Source organism: Paramacrobiotus metropolitanus, unplaced genomic scaffold (assembly GCF_019649055.1).
Source record: "Paramacrobiotus metropolitanus isolate TYO unplaced genomic scaffold, Prichtersi_v1.0 Parri_scaffold0000003, whole genome shotgun sequence".
Lineage (NCBI taxonomy): Eukaryota > Metazoa > Tardigrada > Eutardigrada > Parachela > Macrobiotidae > Paramacrobiotus > Paramacrobiotus metropolitanus.
In genome coordinates this window covers 2925043-2945561 of record NW_026570223.1, presented here as the reverse complement: position 1 = coordinate 2945561, position 20519 = coordinate 2925043, and the positions used below count along the sequence as shown (strand labels likewise).

The 20519-nt window shown below is 37.1% G+C and overlaps 3 protein-coding genes across 10 annotated transcripts; 2 read left to right on the top strand and 1 right to left on the bottom strand.

The window, feature by feature from the left end:
• Positions 1-438: 438 nt before the first annotated feature.
• Positions 439-3694, bottom strand: LOC129598461 (glutamate--cysteine ligase regulatory subunit-like). 4 transcript variants are annotated; one of them, XM_055496402.1, is made up of 8 exons: positions 3457-3694; positions 3222-3383; positions 2748-2857; positions 1982-2047; positions 1654-1729; positions 1355-1596; positions 1108-1222; positions 439-979 (listed from the first exon to the last, which is right to left on the bottom strand). In XM_055496402.1, the coding sequence occupies exons 3-8, from the start codon at positions 2850-2852 to the stop codon at positions 816-818; spliced, it is 768 nt and encodes a 255-aa protein (XP_055352377.1). In that variant the 5' UTR covers positions 2853-2857; positions 3222-3383; positions 3457-3694; the 3' UTR covers positions 439-815. The 4 variants fall into 4 exon arrangements, with proteins under 4 accessions (XP_055352377.1, XP_055352370.1, XP_055352362.1 ...); XM_055496395.1 differs by having other exon boundaries at positions 3222-3350; XM_055496387.1 differs by having other exon boundaries at positions 3462-3694.
• A 173-nt stretch (positions 3695-3867) lies between these two features.
• On the top strand, positions 3868-7612 carry LOC129598455 (glutathione reductase-like). Its single transcript, XM_055496371.1, has 11 exons — positions 3868-4025; positions 4276-4456; positions 4531-4619; positions 4853-5041; positions 5100-5232; positions 5495-5581; positions 5663-5952; positions 6151-6232; positions 6455-6616; positions 6797-6930; positions 7128-7612. Exons 1-11 carry the CDS (start codon positions 4023-4025, stop codon positions 7281-7283), a joined length of 1506 nt encoding a protein of 501 aa, XP_055352346.1. The 5' UTR covers positions 3868-4022; the 3' UTR covers positions 7284-7612.
• A 1055-nt stretch (positions 7613-8667) lies between these two features.
• On the top strand, positions 8668-20105 carry LOC129598432 (sodium-dependent proline transporter-like). 5 transcript variants are annotated; one of them, XM_055496338.1, is made up of 24 exons: positions 8668-8958; positions 9078-9196; positions 9281-9436; positions 9536-9586; positions 10064-10187; positions 10554-10609; positions 10776-10818; positions 10916-11111; positions 11449-11579; positions 11643-11841; positions 11925-11948; positions 12015-12096; positions 17767-17802; positions 17908-17929; positions 18096-18125; positions 18276-18301; positions 18382-18411; positions 18532-18577; positions 18654-18763; positions 18895-18934; positions 19077-19234; positions 19320-19395; positions 19653-19747; positions 19807-20105. In XM_055496338.1, the coding sequence occupies exons 2-24, from the start codon at positions 9119-9121 to the stop codon at positions 19960-19962; spliced, it is 1965 nt and encodes a 654-aa protein (XP_055352313.1). In that variant the 5' UTR covers positions 8668-8958; positions 9078-9118; the 3' UTR covers positions 19963-20105. The 5 variants fall into 5 exon arrangements, with proteins under 5 accessions (XP_055352313.1, XP_055352305.1, XP_055352318.1 ...); XM_055496330.1 differs by having other exon boundaries at positions 9027-9196; XM_055496343.1 differs by having other exon boundaries at positions 8696-8757; positions 9114-9196.
• Positions 20106-20519: the final 414 nt, after the last annotated feature.

Here is a 20519-nt window from a genome sequence, read left to right as displayed (position 1 = left end):
GTCCCCATCGTGAAAACAGTAACTGTCCATATCAAAGATCATCATGAACAAGTAGTAAAAATCGCTACAGCAAGCAGGAAGTTACAAAGATAGGAAAAGACACTGACTATCCATGTGTTTCTGGTATTTACATCTATGCATTTCAAAAGGTAAACGTTACTCTAGTCTCTAGCAAGAGAAGGTAAGCTACTGTCAATTTCGAACAAAAACGTTTTTATTGCGCCGGAATGGTGTGAACATTGTTAAAGCAATGGAAATAGCTCAAATAGCACAAGAGGGGATAAATGTCTCATTACAATTTAATCAACGTCAAAGCCATCACCGATAAAAATGGTAAATCTGAGCTTTCACAGACCACTTAGCAATTTCTGCCAAAAAATGGCAACCGCAACAACCGCTATGATTCAAAATTTCCCTTTATTTCACACACATCGGAACTATCCGTCTTTTTTATTGCCGATCCACGTGAACCGAAAATTTTTTGATTACCAGTAGTCAGGATGCTGCTTAAAAAATTGCCCTTAAATATAATAATATTGTGCTGCTCGAATACAACCGTACTTATTCTCCACTTAATTCAAGCAACTGTTAGTTCCAGCACGTTAGTCCGCAACGAACGATAATATGTTTAACGATAACCGGAACCACATAGTATGTTTTCTTTCAGATACGCAAAAACATAAATGCATATGGTCAAAATTTAGCGCACAGAATGTATACCTAGAGAGCATCAATGAAAGCGATTAAATAACTGATACACCAAAAATACATATAAAATTAAATAATTCGTAATCACTGGCGCAATAATTTAAGATTCAACAGCGCCTAATGCAAAAAATAAAGCCTCGACTCTTTACTACTCCGCGCAATTTGACCATGGCAGTATAGCGCACTAACCACGAAGCTTTCCAATCATCGCATTTCAAGAACGGTGTAGAAGACTTCAACAAGTCAGAAACCCCACTGCAGTCCATCATTACTACAATACAAAAAGTTACATCAATCTGCGATTGCGAATGCCTTTGTTTACTCTAGAAAACATAGATTATCATTTTTAAATTGTTCGCTGAGACTATCACAGCGTACTCTGCACAAACACATGCTAACCTCTAGGATCATTGTGAGTCAACAACTGAATCTGGTGTTTTTTGGCAAACTCCGACAGCTCCGGTGGAATTACACAACAGGATTCCAAATTGACTTGGTTAACAGAGGGCTTGACCTATTACAAAATTAATATTACGTACAATTAATATATGCCTGTTGATGATTAGACTATCAACGTGAATATGAACACTTCCCAACAGCAGCAAAATCAACGCACAACGGTGTTAATTTTTTTACATCCACTCACGCTGGCTTCGCCATAGAGTTTCTCCAATTCCGCCAGGCTGAAGTCACTAACACCGATGCTTTCGGCGGCACCGGATTTCACTACTTCCTCCAAGGCCAACCATGCTTCACGGAAATCAGTGTAGTTATTAGACGGAACGGACACCAGCAACAGATCCACACTTTCCACTTGCAAATATTTCAAGCTGCTGCTGACCGCATTCTTGACGGCTTCCCGCGTGACTTCAATTAGGAAGATTTTCACTGAGAAAGAAAATACATTAAAAACTGAGGATTCGCTAATAAGAACATCCAATTTACCGGTGATCTTCAAATCTTCTCGCTTTTCATCAATGAAAAGCTCCGCACTACCATCTCCACAATGCAGTGCACGCCCCTAAAGTCACACATTCACAAATAATGCAAAATTCGCAAACTGCAGTTCGTATTTAAATTAAAAGTATAACTGCTTCTTTCAGCTTAACCACTATGGAAATGTAAAATACGGAAAAATCATGCAGATTATAAGATATCGCTCAACGGACACCGCTTCCCAGGTAATCAATTTCACAACTTTTTACGCCATTTCCCGGCCGAAATGCTGAGCTCCGAAGCTCCCATCAGTATCGTACCAAACAAAGCAACGAACCTCGGCAGAAGATCCTTGAAGGACAGGAGCAGACGATTTCAGCGCTTCCAGTAAGCAGTCGATCAGCTGCAGATATGCAAGCTCCGTTATCAATGTTTTATCGCAATCGATAGTTGATACACAGCTGTAACAGTGCGGTATACACGTGCCTCTACGCAAAACTACTCTAATACGCAACTACGATATACCGTATACGAAGGGATGATTCAGCAATAACCAGTATTCACCACCACGTCCAATAATATTAAGACTAAAATTTGTATAAAAATGTTCCGCGAAGAGATCCCAGCAGAAAAGATACGAATAGAAACATCGCTCATCAACAAAACAGACTGTTACTGATGGGAAACCAAAGAAAACAGAAACCATCTAAATTATTCGAGCGCATTCAGTAGACAGACTAACATCCTTAGGCTAATATCAGAATCTCTTAACAACAAAGTGTTTCGGAAACTAGCACCAGGCTGTGGAAAATTCTATGGAATAAAATAAGTAGCTCTTTCAAACCAACATTAATGTAATTGTAAGAAAACACAAAAAAATTAATATCACATAAACGATTTTTTGTTTTTTAAAGTTCGGCTCATTTTCCTCACTGCGTGCCTGAAGCTTTCTTTCGATATCATTAACGTTATAAGACATTTTAAAAGGAATTATTAATACACCCGCTTCCTAAGTTTTACGAAAAGATCTGAATTTACTGACTACACATGAACGCGTCATACCTCATATATTTATGAATATACGGATATACAATTATACATACCTCTTCCTGTGGACCAAGGTTCACGCGTTTCTTCAAATGCTCGGAATGGAGCACATTTCCAGTATGAACAACGATTTCTTCGTGATTCATCGTCGGGCCGTCCATCAGAACTACAACAAAATATTTATTTACGATTTTTAGTAACACATACTTATTGCGAGTTTCCCTTAACAAATCCATGGGGGACAACTGGGTGAAAAAAATTTGATCAAGATTCATTAAAACGGACACTCTTATCGCTACGGTCTCGATTTTGAATCGAGAAAAACAGAAAACAAATGTAAAAAGGGAGAAAACCAAAAAAATCGGTAAAGTGTAAAACATATCAGTTTTACTTGAAATTTGTAAGCAGAAGGCTGCAAAGTACATAACCTCATTAACCTGCAAGTAAAAAGCACCATAACCGCATAACGATGGGCAGAACTATAAATATTAAACAAATTAAAGTATGCAGAAAGCAACAGCAAGACGAACCTAGTCAAGCTTCCGAATTCCCGTTTCAAACCAGCCTAATGGAAGCAAAAGGCAAGGTCCCGCAAGGACGAAAACAATATTTTTCTTTGAGAAGTTTCCCGATGAAGGAATATGGCGAGCTGGCAAGTCCTGTGCAGAATATCGATTATCGATCATCAACAACTGCCACAATTGAGTCAAGATCAGTCAGGAACTCTGGAACTGGTATGTTATCACGGAATCGACGCGAACCTACCGTACCGTGTCTTCACAACTTCGAATCTCTGGATGGCGCGCTACAGCTGTCAACAAAACAGGGTTTCCAAATAAATTCGACTCAGGAAAACTGAAAACAAAACCACAAAACAAAATGAACCGGTAACTGATGTAGTGATGTATACAGAATTGTTATGACAGAATTTACAAAACCAAAATTCCTCCCGGCCAATCGATTAAAACCGTGATGGCAGTTTTTGTTGTCGGGCTCGAACGCGCAAGATGTGGTGAGTAGTCGAGTACGAGTACGTATAGTACTATTGCGTACAAAGGTGCCGTACGTCGGGAACAGGCGTGACAAAGTGCGGTATATTGCAACCGGAAGTGACGAACCTACGCGTACGAGTGCATCCACACAAAACAAACAACAGATATCGTAGTCGATTTCGCATTCAAAAAGGTTTGTGAACTGAGCCTTGCAGAAGGCTGTTCATTTCATTTTTGGAATTTGCAAATTGCAAAAATTATACTTGTATAATACCGTTTAACAGACAAACAAAAATTAATTAATACCATTTCCGTACTCCGATTGCGTTGGGAGGTGTTATGGTTAGTCGCACAACCGTATACTTGGTATTTTAAACTTGTTGTTACTGTTAATTTGTTATTAAGGATTTTAATTTTTACGGTTTAAACTAGCAAGAAATGTTGCTTGAACAGAGATGCGTATTCTTGAACCTGCTTCGTTATTTAATGCATTTCGCTGTTGCATTCAGTGCCATTCACATACTGACGTACAGCACTTCAACTGCTTTGAAATGTGTCCATTGATGTGCTCATGCCAGATTGTTGCTGCTAGGTGCATTTTGCGCTGCACCTGAGACTCCCTTCCACTTTTCTCTCAGTTTGTCCGAGAAATTTTCGACCCCTAACATCCCGTTTTTTCCATTCGTCAACGATGCCGACAATTCCAGGGCGCAAAGGGAGCTCCGATCAGGCCCAGTGCCAATACGATCTGGTTGTTCTAGGCGGCGGATCAGGTGCGGTTATCGTTCCGGTAGAAGTCGGTAATAAGAATCTGAATGAGGTTTGAATCCTCGTGTGTTCCGACTAGGTGGCATTGCTACGGCTCGAAAGGCAGCTAGCTTGGGAGCTAAAGTCGCCCTCGTGGAGTCGAAGGAAGGACGCCTAGGAGGAACTTGTGTAAGACATGAAAATATTCCGTACTAAAATTTTTTATTCACAAATTCACAGCGCGTAACCAATTAATGGTTTGGCGCATCTGCTAGTTGTTCGAGGGAAAATGTTGAAGTACGTATGTGTAGAAATTATTCTGGTTTAAGTTTTGCGAAAAATGGTTAATACTTAATAAGCGCTAATAGTAATATACCGCAGCGTCATGTTGTAGCATATTTTTATTATGTTGTGAATTGCAGGTGAATGTGGGATGTGTACCGAAGAAAATCACGTGGAACGCTTCTAGTTTGGCAGCCAATATTGAGCATGATTTGAAGGATTATGGTTTTGACATTGAGTACAAGGGTTTTGACTGGAAGAAATTTAAATCCAAACGGGACGCTTACGTGAAACGACTGAACGGGATATACGAAGCAAATCTGAAAAAGGTTAAAATGCGGGCACTCCGTGCTGTTTCCGGTCGGTGCTGCAATGAGCGTTTTTCAGGATGGAATTGAACTAGTGAACGGAGTGGGGCGATTCGATGATAATGGGGTCTTGCAAGTTGCTGAGCGGAAATTGTTGGCCAAACACTATCTGATTGCTGCCGGTGGGCGCCCAAAATGGCCTGAAATTCCAGGTGGGAATTTTTTGTTTAATAATTTGCAGTTAGTCTAGTCGGGTATTAAAAATAGGAAATCAAATTTGAAAATAATAAAAGCGAAGATTAGAAATCAGAAAGCTTGGATGTTTGCTGAGAAAAATTTGAAATGTTCGTTATTGATTCCGATAACGTTAAGTTTTGGTAGTTGCTTCAGTTAAAGATATGTAGTTGTAAACAAAGACAAGGAAATATGCTAAGGACATTGAAATTTCCGTGTTAATGAATTTTGTTTACACAGGAGCGGAACTTGGGATTGACAGTGATGGATTCTTCGAGCTGGAAGCATTGCCAAAAAAAGTCGCCGTTGTTGGAGGAGGATATATTGGTAGGTGTTGGTAGGAGTAGTTGGAATTTTTTATCTGGTCCGAATTTTTTTTCGCTTCAATCTGCAAGTGCTTGGGTTTAGGGGTGGAAATTTGCGGCATGTTTCGGTCTTTTGGATGTCAGGCTCAGATGTTCATCAAAGAAGAACGACTGCTATATCATTTTGAAAGGATGATTGGCAGTGCTATTGAAGAAGAATTCAGCCACCAGGGAATCAAAATTCATAAAAAATTTCAGGCTAGCGCTCTGAAGCGCGAATCCGACGGAAGTTTGACATTGACATCGGGTGAAAAACATTATAAAGGCTTTGACTGTGTATTATGGGCGATTGGGCGGACTGCCAACAGCGATACCATCGGACTGGAAAAACTGGTAGGAACATCTTAGCATTTGGTATAAATTTTTCTCCTTATTTTATGCTGTCTGTCGGTAGTTGTTTTTTTTGGAGTATTTCATCCGGTGCACGCGTTTGGTTTTCTGTCAGATCAATTATTTGATAGTTGATGAGCAAATTATTTTTTTGGGTTACCGCATTTTGATTACGATTAGCGAAGTGCTTAATGGTTTCAGGGTATAAAGATGAATGAACGTGGCCGCATTCAAGTGGATAAATATCAGAAGACGACTATGGATAACGTTTACGCTATTGGCGGTACGTCGCGAAAAACGTGGTTGTGTTCAGATCTACAGTGTCAACAGATTTGCGAGCTTAAAATTCGCGCAATACAGCTTAGGACAATAAAGCTTAGGACAATACAGCTTAGAACAATACATTCGCGCAATACAGCTTAGGACAATACAGCTTATGACAATACAATACATACAAAAAAAACAAAAAAAGACACACTGTGTTATTTGAATTTTACTTATGCAGATATTACCGGACAGAAAGAATTAACGCCGGTAGCTATCGCAGCTGGGCGTCGTTTGGCGGAAAAGCTATTTGGAAAGGACACTTCGGCACATTTATCGTACGAAAACATTCCTAGTGTGATATTCTCCCATCCTCCATGTGGATCGGTGGGGTTGTCAGAAGGTATCTGTCTGTATGCACATTTGCCGAAGCAGACGTAGTGTTTGATTGTAAAATTTGCTGGCGTATCGCTTTCCAGCGTTAAGATAATAAAACTTGTTCAGAAGATGATGACAACGCATTTTGCGTAATATAGAATTTTAAAGATTGATTGATTGTACGTTTTGTTGTGTGTTCTTACAGAGGAGGCTCAGAAGAAATACGGAAACGATCATATCAAAATCTATGAGACATCCTATACGCCCATGTATCACGCATTAACGGAATATAAAAATAAATGTATCGTCAAAATGATTTGTACCGGTGCAGATGAGAAGGTAAGCCCCGTAACCAGCAACTGTAATAATTAACTATCAAAACGTGTATCAAAGACTAACTGGCTTCATTGTACCTGCTAAGATGGTGCCTGAGATGGTGCCGCTTTACTTTCATGGTATTTGTCCATTTTATTGCTTTTGAAATAATCTAGGCGGAAAAACCTGGGTTAATTTGTGATTAGTTTTGTGTTTTATAGATTGTTGGGCTTCACCTCGTGGGAATTGGAAGCGATGAAATGATGCAGGGTTTCGCTGTGGCAATCAATATGGGCGTTACTAAGAAGCAATTTGGTCTGACAGTTCCTATCCACCCGACATCGTCTGAGGAGGTGGTTATTTTGGCTGCGAAATGATCCCGTTCCACCCACTGTTATTTGTTGTTAGATTAATATATTGAAACGCTTTTTTAGCACTTATTCTTCTTTCTTTCAACAAAAATTTATGCGAAAAAAAACAATGTTCAGGCTGTAAGGGGTGGTACAGTACTTACATTCTGATAAGAATTTGCGAAACGCGGTCCCATTATATTGTATTCGCTTCGTGAGCGGTCTTACTGGCAAAGTTAAATATCAAGACCGGGTAGTCTTGACACGCACACTGCACGACTTCGGAATAATCATGTGGGGCTAAGAAGTATTTTTATAATGATAATGCTTCGCATTTTAAGAAGTAAGCAAAATATGAAAATTTTTGTGACGAAATATTATTCAGTGCATTTGGTTTTCTTGCACTTTGTTATAAACGTTCCTGCGGAATTCTGGGAAAATGTGTACAAAAAAAATCGGCGTTGCCTTCAGCAACGAACTGTATTACTACACATGTTTTTTTCAGCAACCTTGTCATGTGATTTTTTTCATTTGCCGCTCCTTAATCATCATCCAGCTACTTAATTAACGTTGAACAGTCACCTTTGCGGCTTTTGCCTCATGCAAAGTACATGATTTTCCCTTCACCTACAAACATCGTCTTGTTTTTGAAATAACAATTCGAAATGAATTCCCATGCGCTATGACATAGTAATTTTTGTAGTAGTATCTAGTCACTATCTATCGTCGGAGTGCCAGGGTTATTAATTCTCTTTAAGACTGGATTCGAATAGATAGTTTATTACGCGTACGCATGTTTTATCTTACAGATCACGATCAAAATTAATACACGCTTTCTTGATTTACTTACTGGACATAACAGTCACATCTACAGGAATACCTCTCTAGTTGACCTGCTGCAAACATATGCTTCTTGTAAAAACCGTGGATTGTTAAACTTATTAAGCATGCAATTAAAAAGACTTTTCAATGACCATTAAGCTTAAATTTTGCTGAAAATACATACGCTGATTCCGTAAAATGGCAGCTTTGTCCGGTGGCGAACTGCAGTTGCAAATGTGCTATTGATTTGTGCGCCGTACAGAGTGCATATGATTGTAGAAGTTTGGTAGAACCTGATAACCTTTACCGCTCTATGAACGATGCACAAGCCATTCATAAATTAGAGTACATTAACCGGTTTCTGACCTGACCAGCCAATTTACTTGCAAAACAGGGAAAATAGATCGATAAACAGTAGCAGGTTAAAACCGTCGCGGTAAAAGGCATTTCGTGACTTGAATCTGGTCCAAAAGGATGCTGTACATATACCGTACCTTTGTGCGGTAATATTACACCAGTTTGAAGGGGTTGTTTGGTGCTGTGAGCAGAGAATTATTGGTAATGCCCAACCACAAGAGGTCCCCAAGTACGAGGCGATGGACGTCATATGTATCTTTTAGCCACGAATTTTCAGAGAAATACTGCGAATTTTGATTATGCGTTCCAGCGAGTTAATGAGGTATAAGTTTAGCCACTTAGTAAATTTACAGTTTATTTTTTGGCTGTTTAAAAAGTGTTTTCGGTAACAAATTCGTGTCGCAAATTTCCAGTTACATTCAGATTTTTCCAATTTTCGAATGCTGTTCGGAGCCCTTGGGCTTTGTGATATTATTTTGTAGCAGCACGAATTGCACTAGACGATGTCACAACGCTTGCACCGGTGCGTACGTACATGTACACAGAACGCCGTAATCGCAACATGACTTTATAAAAGGACAATTTTTTAAGGCGGAAACCCCGGAGAGCAATTAATTTTACTCGCGTGCTATTGTTTATCAGTTCGCAGTGGATGTTCCGTAGCTGACTTTATTGCAGTGATCATGGCCAGTTCCCCGTTGACTCATGAGAGAATGCGGCGCTGGGAACTGATCTTAAAAAGTTACTTTGAATCGAAGCAGGTATTTTGTGAGAAGAATCACACATTTTCTGTGCTAGGTTCTTTAAGTTTAATTAAGAGTATTTCCAAGTTGCCGTCATTTCAGAATCGTGAAAAGCGTCTTCCTGCGGTTGATGTGGCAGCTGAATCACACATTGCTGGTAGTGGTCAAAAGGTTAGACCGACGGAAGAACGACGACAATGGAGCAGCCGTTGGGAATATTACTTATCCTGCTTGGCTTATGCTACCGGTTTGGGCGATGTAAGAAATTCGTTAATGGATTATTTTATGTATGTGATTTCGAAGCTGTAACTCCATGTTTGCGCCTTCGATTCTGGAATAACGCGGAAACCTTTACAGTTATGGCGATTTCCTTATCTGGCATACTTATTCGGAGGTGGATCGTTTCTGGTAAAACCCATATAAACAAGCGTCGCATATTATCGATCGTTGTACTGAAATTTTTTCTGTAAAACAATAATCCATTCTATATAATCCGTAAAATTTACAGGCGATAATAAGAGACAAATAGCTCTACTCTGCTTACTGAATGCACCAGCATAATTCTTTTGCACAGCATAAAGAAATGCGCAAGCGTTTAGCGAACTTACCGTTACTCACGGAATGCAAAATTATCACTGTTTTCTGGTATCCCATTTATGTATTCATATTTATGCGCAATCAGTTTTTTATTTTAAAACCTGCTTACTGTTTAAATAGCATCGTTAAAGTTTTTTAGCTTTGTGCGCAAGTTGATGCAAGCACTATAACAGATAGTCTGTGAACAGAATTCAGATCTTTTTGTATACTTTTATCTGTTCGGCTTAGTGGTCATGAGTATTGTATGACCTGCATGAGCAGTATTGTACACTACCGAACTGGTTACAGCTGGCGTATTTTATAATCCTGGTGCTAATGGGGATCCCGATGATCTTGTTGGAAATAGCATTGGGCCAATATACCGGAACGGGGCCTGTCAAGATATTTCAGCGGCTGTCGCCATTTTTTGGAGGTAAAAACATATGTCAAGCAAAGCCTTAAGAGAAGTTATGAGCTGGAAAGCAGGAAGCTTATTAGATTCTTCTTTAATTGTAAATTAGTTGTTCCTTTGTTCTCCGCTAAATGTTTCCCGTCTCAGTTTCTTTCTCTTAAAGTTTTGTTAATGATACTATGGGTTCTTCATGCCTTCATCTGTACATCTTATTAGGCTGGTGTGCGAGGAAGAATCGCGCTTATGTCTTGACTCTCAAGTAAACTCGTCACCTTCGTTGTTGATGCTCTCTACAGTATGAGCTTTTTGTAAGGCAGGTTTGGAAAAATTAGAATATTAATAATTATGATCTGACCAAGGTCCCGACCTTTTTTTAATTTGTTGCAGGATTGGGATATGCCATCATCGCCAATCAGTTTCTGATCTGCACCTACTACGCAATGGTATACTGTACATGTGTCTGTATATTGCAACGAACGGTGTGTAATATGTGCCGTAGCATAGTACTAAGGCCATAATAACAGCTGAAATAAAAAGTTGTTTTGTTCTTCCCATTCCCTCTTTTTGCCGGTAAGAGACTTCAGATTTCTTATGCGTATATAATTGCAGATTTTGGCTTGGGCCTTCTTTTACCTTTTTGCCAGTTTTACAAGTAAGGAAGATTCGAGTGTATATATGAAAAGCACCTCAGAAATATGATTATCGCAACTGTAACATTTGTCAACAAACTATCTTGGAATTACCTTTAGATGATCTCCCTTGGACACACTGTGGCTCAACGTACTCTGGTCCCTTTTGCCATTCTACAAATGACGCCATAAACTGTTGGAAGTTGGGAGGAGTGTACCAAGCCCGATGTTACAGTCCCATGCTTGCTCAACAAATGAACCTTTCGCCTATTCCTCCAAGCCTAAAAACTACATCTTCGGAAGAATATTTTAATCGGTATGTTCTTTTGCTCTTCGTTATTTTTTACCTTCTTCAAAATCAGAACGTTAAGTACGCCCTACCTTTCCGGAACAACATGTCAGTATAATTATTAGAATTATTTTATCACCTGAAGATGCAAAAAAACAGCATACACCCTGTACTTCAGTCAGCAAAACAGCATACACCCTGTACTTCAGCATACACCCTTGCAGTTGGTTAAGAGTAAATGCAGCTCAATAAAAGCACCTATATGCAATTATTATGCAATTATTATACTATATGCAATTATTTATTATTATTTATTATTATTATTTTGTGACCTTCTACATTTTACTTCTACGATTTGGTGCAGCTACGTTTTGCGCATATCGGAGTCGATTTCCAATCCAGAGAGTCCCGACTGGAGACTTGCCCTTTGTTTACTACTTGCTTGGATTGTTGCATTCCTTTGCATAAGCAAAGGCGTACACAGCATTGGAAAAGGTCTGCATTTCCTAAAGGTTGATATTTCTGAGTGAAATTTTTATATGTATTTTTTTATTATAGCCGTATGGGTTACAACCATTTTTCCTTTTGTGATTCTGATAATTCTAACGATTCACGGAGGAACCCTGGATAATGCCGTTAGCGGTATCTGGCATTTTATCACTCCGAACTGGAAACGCTTATTATCAGTAAAACTGTGGGTGCAAGCAGCGTCCCAAGTGTTCTTCAGCTTAAGCGTGGGTGGAGGTGGTCTTATTACGTAAGTCATGCACATACTTTTGTTAATTACTCGTGTTTAACTCGCCTGTCAATTCAGCTGACACATATTTCGGCGTCTTGCAGGTATTCGTCTTATAACACCTTCCGGTAACTATTAAATGATACAGTAAGATCTTATTATCTTGCGACTGTATTATGCATTTGCGGTTCTAGGCACAATTTCTACTTTGACGGAATTATCATATCTCTTTTCAACGGCATTACTTCTCTTCTTGCCGGGTTTGCAGTATTCTCGGTAAAAGCTGCAAATTTCAAGTTTCCAGAACTTGCCTTAACAAACTGTAACTGACAGATGCCGAGTGCTAGATTATCATGTTTACGTTTCTGCGATACTTATTTTTGAGGGTAGGTACAAAGTGGGCCAAGTTTTAAAACTTTTAAAACTGTTAAAACTTTTAAAAATAAAATTAATAATATATGGTTTTGACAGTGATTTCTCAAAAAGCGGTTTTAAGGTTTTAGCAGTTTTTAAAAATAAAATTAATGATATATAGTTTTGACAGTGATTTTTCGAAAAGCGGTTTTAAGGTTTTAGAAGTTTTTGAAAATAAAATTATTAATATATAGTTTTGACAGTGATTTTTCGAAAAGTGGTTTTAAGGTTTTAGAAGTTTTTAAAAATAAAATTATTACTATATAGTTTTTACAGTGATTTTTCGAAAAGTGGTTTTAAGGTTTTAGAAGTTTTTAATAATAAAATTATTACTATATAGTTTTGACAGTGATTTTTCGAAAAGCGGTTTTAAGGTTTTAGAAGTTTTTAATAATAAAATTATTACTATATAGTTTTGACAGTGATTTTTAAAAAAGCGGTTTTAAGGTTTTAGCAGTTTTTAAAAATAAAATTAATAATATACAGTTTTGACAGTGATTTTTCGAAAAGTGGTTTTAAGGTTTTCGAAGTTTTTAAAAATAAAATTATTACTACATAGTTTTGACAGTGATTTTTCGAAAAGTGGTTTTAAGGTTTTAGAAGTTTTTAATAATAAAATTATTACTATATAGTTTTGACAGTGATTTTTCGAAAAGCGGTTTTAAGGTTTTAGAAGTTTTTAATAATAAAATTATTACTATATAGTTTTGACAGTGATTTTTCCAAAAGCGGTTTTAAGGTTTTAGCAGTTTTTAAAAATAAAATTAATAATATATAGTTTTGACAGTGATTTTTCGAAAAGTGGTTTTAGGGTTTTAGAAGTTTTTAAAAATAAAATTATTACTATATAGTTTTGACAGTGATTTTTCGAAAAGTGGTTTTAAGGTTTTAGGAGTTTTTAAAAGTAAAATTATTACTATATAGTTTTGACAGTGACAGTGAGTTCTCAGAAAGCGGTTTTAAGGTTTTAGAAGTTTTTAATAATAAAATTATTACTATATAGTTTTGACAGTGATTTCACAAAAAGCGGTTTTAAGGTTTTAGCAGTTTAAAAATAAAACTAGTAATATCTAGTTTTGACAGTGATTTTTCGGAAAGTGGTTTTAAGGTTTTAGAAGTTTTTAAAAATAAAATTATTAATATATAGTTTTGACAGTGATTTCTCAAAAAGCGGTTTTAAGGTTTTAGCAGTTTAAAAATAAAACTAGTAACATCTAGTTTTGACAGTGATTTTTCGAAATGTGGTTTTAAGGTTTTAGAAGTTTTTGCAAATAAAATTATTGATATATAGTTCTGACAGTGATTTCTCAAAAAGCAGTTTTAAGGTTTTAGCAGTTTTTAAAAATAAAATTAACAATCTATAGTTTTGACAGTGATTTTTCGAAAATTTTGTTTTAAGGTTTTAGCAGTATTTAAAAATAAAATTAATAATATATAGTTTTAACAGTGATTTTTCAGAAAGCGGTTTTAAGGTTCTAGCAGTTTATAAAAATAAAATTAGCAACATACAGTTTTGACAGTGATTTTCAGAAAGTGGTTTTCGGTCTTAATAGGTTTTAATTATAAAATTATTAATATTCAGTTTTGTGGTCGTTTTTCAAAAAGTGGTTTTAAGGTTCTAGCAGTTTTTATTAATACATAGTTTGAGAGTGATCTTTGAGAAAGCGGTTTTAAGGTTTCAACAATTTGTTATAATATATGGTTTTGAGACTGGTTTTTTTGAAAAGAGGATTTAAGGTTTTAACAGTTTTTAATAACAAAAATAAATAACACAGAATTTTATCAGGGATTTTTCAGAGATGGTTTTGAGATTTTAACAGTTTTTAATGGAAAATTAATGATATTCGGTTTTGACAGATATTTTTTAGACATTGGGTCAAAGGTCTAAACAGTTTCTAATAATAAATGCATAACTTGAGCGTGATTTTTCGAGAAGAGGTTTTGAGGTTCTAACAGTTTTTTTTAATGAGGTATTACATGGTATTACAATGACATACTGTATTTTCGATCCAACTTAGCAGCTTTTTTACAATGAGTCCTATCCGCTTAACGTATAGTAAGTACATGTAGGTACCAGAGCTGGTCCGATATGGATTTTTGGTCACCGCTACGATACCGCTCCGATATTGCAACTGTCCGATACGATTCCGATACCGCTACGATTTTGCCCAAAATTTCCGATACGATAAATCCGATGTTCCGATAAAAAAAAGAAAATTTTTAAGTAAAAATTCGCACTGGACGGCATCCACCGGCGCATCCCGAAAAGCCGAATTTACGATTTTTTTAAACTTACCGGTAGTCTATTGGCTGAAATTGCGTTTCAACGATTTTTTGGCGCTTTTTTAGCAAGGCATCAGCCTAGAAATTTACGTTCCGACTCACGTTTTATTTGAAAATTAAGTCGAAAATTGTTAAAATAATCGTTTTTTCGTGTTTATCGGGTGAAACTTCCGCTACGCTAAAGATTTTGCTGCTCCGTCCGATAAACAGATTTTCCGATCCGCTACGATACGATACAGAATTTTTCCGATACCGCTTTTTCCGATGAAAACATCGGAATTATCGGAGTTATCGGACATATCGGTGGCCTCCGATGACTTATCGGACCAGCTCTGGTAGGTACAGTATAACTCACTGTATTAAAAGCTGCCAAGTGCCAAGTAGACTCGACAACACAATGCTATCCTAAAGGCTAAAGCAAAGCAAGTACTGCGTACATCTTGATCTGTTGACTAAAGTCATCCAGTATACGATTTTGCAGTTTGCTCACTGGACAGTGTTGATAGCGCATGGTTAGTTAGTGATTTTGTGGAAAGAAACAACAACAGCCCAATTTCGAGCAGTTGCTCATGAAATTTAAAATCAACTGCTATTGCAGTTAACTGTATTTTATTTCTTCAAAAAATTAATTTACCGGTGCCACCGAGCCGGTTCCGGCAAGGCTAGCTCCGGTACAGCATTCATACTATACACTGCAACCTAGAAAATACTAGCAATTTCTGCGATCTGAAACGTTAAATAATAATCGTAAGCACTGTAAGGAAGTAAGTACTAAAATATCGTTGTAATTATTAGTGTTTGCATATTGAATTTCAATGGCCGACTTAATTTAAATCAAATTAATATGCTCGAATATGAGTACGAAAAATTTTGTTTAAGTACAACTGCCTACTCCGTAAAAAATTAAAATTTAAGTAATCTAGAAAAACTCTAGATGCGGTTTTATTTTCATGATGCAGCAGGCTGCAGCTAACTGTAAGTTTAACTGGTGAGCGTAGCTAAGTAGTTGCCACTTCAATTCCAGGTTTGAATTACTTAAGGTTTCGAGGGAATGATTTGCAATCGATATCAAAATATCTGCTATCGAATTTCCCGCGAATCAGATGTGCGGAGTAAGCTTTTTCGCTTCTTGGCCAGACACGGCCACTACATAGAATGTAGGGACTTCTTTACAATATTAGTAAATATTGCTAGAACGGTAAAACCGTAAAACCTATACGTAGTTAAAAATCACTTTCAAAACTATATACAGTATTAATTAAAATCTACTAAAGTCTTAAAACCGCTTTTGAAAAATCATTGTACATCATCAAACCTACACTGTACTAGTACATGTTTATATTAATAAGGGTGAGACTATAGGCACCCTTTCACCCCGTTTGCTACGGCACCCCGTTTTGCACCCTGTTTTACTATAGGCACCCTTTTCTGTTAGATAATTCTCTCACCTCGTTTTTTTTCCGCGGACTATAGGCACCAATTTTTAGTTTTTTTCCACAGCGCTGACTATGATTTTTCTGAAAGTATTTTTGGTTCACAAAAATGTTTTGACGACCTGATACGATTTGTTCAGGTATTTACATAAAAACACTAGCGTGGCGACCCTGGTAAACGTCGGCACACTTTCGGAAGCGTGAGTGTTTTTTCCAAATTTTTAACTCTTTTTACAAATCTCAACTTATTTTTTGCCACAGTTTTAGCAAGGCAGCCATGTCCAATTGCCCATTGCCCTGCCTTCTTCCGCATAATTAACATGCATCTCCCTTGCTTTAGCGTTTCTGTCTCCTCAGTTACAGAACACAGAATTTCATTTCTGTCTGTCCAGTGTTAACTTTAATCCAGCTACGTTTTTGTCTGTCTTGTGTTACAGAATTACAAGTTTACCCTTTCTTAGGGCTACTTTCAAATTCCAACTAGATCTGGTTACGGTGCAACAGCTCCACCTCATGAGGTTGTTTGGCGAACCGTATTTGTCGGCGTAGACACTGCATGTAGCTACCTCGTGCGGTGGAGCAGCTGCATCATACTCAGCTGCGGTTAGAATCTGAGCCGGCCTTAACGGTTCCCAAGATAGGAAACAACCTGAATCCATGCCTAAAGGCAATATATATGGGCAATATATATAGGCAAAGGACTGCTCTTACATATATATATATATATATATATATATATATATATATATATATATATATATATATATATATATATATATATATATATATATATATATATATAATATATATATATATATATATATATATATATATATAAAATATATAATATATATATATATATATATATATACGTATATATACGGTCATTTTGTTACGTTACATATATACGTTATATACGTTACATATATCTATATTTATATGTATATATACGAGCGCTTCTCTTTGACTGTTTGACACTGCTTTAAGGCAGATTCGATGCGGAAAAGGTCGAGTAAATTTCCTTAAAGTCGCTTTCTTGGACAGCGTCTGGGTAGACCCGGTCACTGTCAGATCGTAGATTATCTTAAGATGGGCTACTTATTTCAGAGCTGCCAGATTCAGAGCAGTTTTTGTTGCAGAACTCACATAATTGTGCTACCAGAGAAAAAAGTCTGGAGTTGGGAGTGCAACTTTCTGCATCCTAAGGTCAAGAAAATTCGAACATAAAACATAGCATTAACGGACAATATAGGGGTGTGTGTCTAGTCACTGTCTACAGCTTTCTCACGCAACGGGGTACAGAGATAGATTAATCAAAAAGAAGTGCCTATAGTGTGCTGGGTGCAAAAGGGGGTGCAATAGATAACGGGGGTGAAAGGGGGTGCCTATAGCCATTTCGTATTAATTTTATTTTATATTAAACTGCTAAAACCTTAAAACCGCTTTTGAAAAATCACTGTCAAAACCATATATTAATCGTATTAATTTTATTTTAAAACTGTTAAAACCTGAAAACCACTTTTCGAAAAATCACTGTCAAAACTATATATTGTTAATTTTATTTTTAAAAACTGCTAAAACCTTAAAAACGCTTTTTGAAAAATCACTGTCAAAACTATATATTATTAATTTTATTTTTAAAAGTTTTAAAAGTTTTAAAAAGTTTTAAAAGTTTTAAAAGTTTTAAGACTTGGCCCATTTTGTACCTACAGTGTTATTTTTACTGAAATGAGTAAGGAGACGGGTGCATCAGTTGACAAAAACTAGGAATTTTGAAATTTTAACTGGCATTTTAAATACCGCTTTCTTAATACAGGCCTTAGGATTCATGGCTGGACAGATGGGCGTTTCGGTAAGAAGTAGAGCATTAATTTACTGTCATGTTTTCCACTTAATAAAATGAATTTAAATGGACGCTAATTTCTTAATTGCCTTACAATCGTTTCTAACATTTTAGGTGGGAAGTATAGTTAAAGAAGGTAAGTAAGCGGAAGTTAATATCTTGACAGTATTGTGAATAATTTGTGATGTATGTAATATCTCGTATGTATGTAATAAATTTGTGAGCGTTGATGTATGTAATATATGTAATAAATTTGTGAGCGATGTATGTAATAAATTTGTGAGCGTTGATCTCTTGTGTAGGTCCGGGACTGACCTTTATCGCCTACCCAGGTACGCTTCGCAAAAGATATGTTGAACTCTTTCTTAAGATTTCTATGAAATATATCTGACATCTTTATCGGTAAACCGAAATATTTGCTACTTCAATATTTCTGCACACGCTTAGGAAGTTAAGGGATCAATAATCGGACTCTTTTTCAGATGCGATATCCAGAATGCCAGTGCCGGTAGGTGTCATCCTGTGCCGTTCTTATCAAATCCACTTACAAAGCACGCCCGGATTTTATTTTATTGGTTGGTTTTACAGACCCTTTGGGCTATTCTGTTCAATTTTATGGTAAGCACAAACTTGAAAGCATCCTCTAGTTGCAGCATTAATGTAAATACATTTGGAAAACAAATGCTAAATTTCGGTTTATGGCTTTCGAGTTTCGAGTAAATCGCCAATGCGTTTTAGATTTTATGCTTGGGACTGGATACCCTGTTTGCCATAATTGAAACAAGTATGGTAATTCTGACTACAAAAGACCCTAGCTTGTTAATTTTTCGATTGTTATTTTTGTGTTTCGAAATCTGTAGTCGCAACCGGTATTTGCGATCACTGGCCGAAATTCACCAAACGACGAGTATGGGTTATAATGGCCATTTGCTGTGCTGGTTTTGCAGTGGGTTTGTTGTATACAACCAGGGTACGCATTATGATTAACTTTATACAAATAATACATTATTGTTCATGAACTACTGGAATTCGAAAAACTGTTTATTGCTGATTTTCAGGAGCATAAATATTTATAAGTAAAGTTTTCTTTGCTTATTGCAGGCTGGCATATACTGGGTTCAACTAGTCGACGATTTTGTAGGTAAGTTACAACCGGCGATATCGAGGCACCGCGATTAAACAGAGCTAGGCCTGAAAAGCTTTGATAGTAGCACGGCTTAATATTGTTACTGGTTAGTTGATAAAAGCCCCGAAATTTGATTAATCAAGGCAATCGTATGTAGCTGGATGGCCGCTCATCTTTTTTGGATTCTGTGAAATCGTGATCATACTGCTGTATGGTGTTAACAAATTTTCGGATCTGATTTACTCCATGACCGGACATCACGTGAACTGGATTTACAAGACTGCGTGGTGGAGTGTGATTCCCTTGTGCACACTGGTACGCGGGATTTCACGAATGCACGTTTACGCATCTCGTGGTATTCCCAGAAAGACGCTCAAGAATTTTAATTTGTCCTGTTTAGGGCCTGATCGTTGCTGACTGGATTTACTACGAACCAACAAAGTACAACGGTGTCAGACTTCCGTTGTGGACTCAAGGTTAGCAGTAGGACAAAATTTATACCATACAGTCTATGCTTACGCTGATGTAATTATGATCGTTGTCCGTTGGTTCGAGCTGGATGCAGCGGGAAAGAATAAACAAAGTTATATTATCGCATACATTGGTATTGTAACAGTGTATTTATTTTATTTGACAGAAAAGATGAAAGTTAATCTGATTCTTTCGTAATATATAATTTCTTAATTGGCGTTCTGTTGAACTATCTGTTACCGCATGTAATCGCTAATTGCAGTCATTGGCTGGATGCTGGCGCTGGGTCCAGTTATGCTAATACCGCTGCACGCAGCCTATGAAATCTACAATAACAGGAAGCTGTCCTTTTGTGCGGTGAGGAACAATTTAAACATTTTCAATTTGTTTCGCAATAGGTGCTGTGTTTTTTGCAGATATTAAAGACGCTTTTCACTCCAACATCGCGCTTTCAACCCCAAAGTGCTTCCGTGGAGGTGCTGTATTCCCAGATTCTGGTTTCGCCGGAAAGTATTAATCCGCTTCTACCAAGAATATATCCGGCTGATGTACATGCAGAATCTCGTGTATAATAATTATTGATTGTACAGATGTATGGGGCTTACACCTATGCGGTGTTCCTCTTTACTGTAACAGTTGATAGTGAAGTGGCTTTGCCAGTCACGAAGGTCAACAATAAAACCTCTGCCTGTCTTAATTTTATTACCGTCGCTCCAAATCCTCCATAGCACACTTATAGGCTGGAATACACAACAGAATATTATTGATTGTTTTTTGTTTCAAAGTCAAAAGTCATTATTACGTTACACTTTTGCTGTTGATATTTCGCTTACTGATCAAAATGGATCAAGACTGGAAAAATAGGGCATTTGCCGGCAATTAGGGCAGTTTTAACGTATATAGATTGGAAACCACAATTGTTTAGAGAAAATTGATATTTTTGCACAGATCGATGGAGCACGTACTTGGCATTTGTTATTTTTTCCGTTGGGCTTGTGCCCTAGTTTAACGGGAACTGGATAGTCTATATTATTAAAGACCTTCTAAAAACGCGTAGGCGATGGATTATTTGATTAGAGTCAGTAATGCAGGTATCGAAAGCGGAACCTAATAAACAGGTCTCTTGTCG

Excerpts from the sequence above, each read along its gene's own strand:
- LOC129598461 (XM_055496402.1), bottom strand. The coding sequence starts at position 2,852 with ATGGACGGCCCGACGATGAATCACGAAGAAATCGTTGTTCATACTGGA. Across the intron at positions 1,730-1,981 it reads TTCAAGGATCTTCTGCCGAG|GGGCGTGCACTGCATTGTGG; the intron begins GTTCGTTGCTTT and ends GTGTGACTTTAG. Across the intron at positions 1,597-1,653 it reads AGAAGATTTGAAGATCACCG|TGAAAATCTTCCTAATTGAA; the intron begins GTAAATTGGATG and ends TTTCTTTCTCAG.
- LOC129598455 (XM_055496371.1), top strand. Across the intron at positions 4,620-4,852 it reads GACGCCTAGGAGGAACTTGT|GTGAATGTGGGATGTGTACC; the intron begins GTAAGACATGAA and ends TGTGAATTGCAG. Across the intron at positions 5,953-6,150 it reads CCATCGGACTGGAAAAACTG|GGTATAAAGATGAATGAACG; the intron begins GTAGGAACATCT and ends TAATGGTTTCAG.
- LOC129598432 (XM_055496338.1), top strand. The coding sequence starts at position 9,119 with ATGGCCAGTTCCCCGTTGACTCATGAGAGAATGCGGCGCTGGGAACTG. Across the intron at positions 9,437-9,535 it reads ATGCTACCGGTTTGGGCGAT|TTATGGCGATTTCCTTATCT; the intron begins GTAAGAAATTCG and ends AAACCTTTACAG. Across the intron at positions 18,764-18,894 it reads GTTTGTTGTATACAACCAGG|GCTGGCATATACTGGGTTCA; the intron begins GTACGCATTATG and ends TGCTTATTGCAG.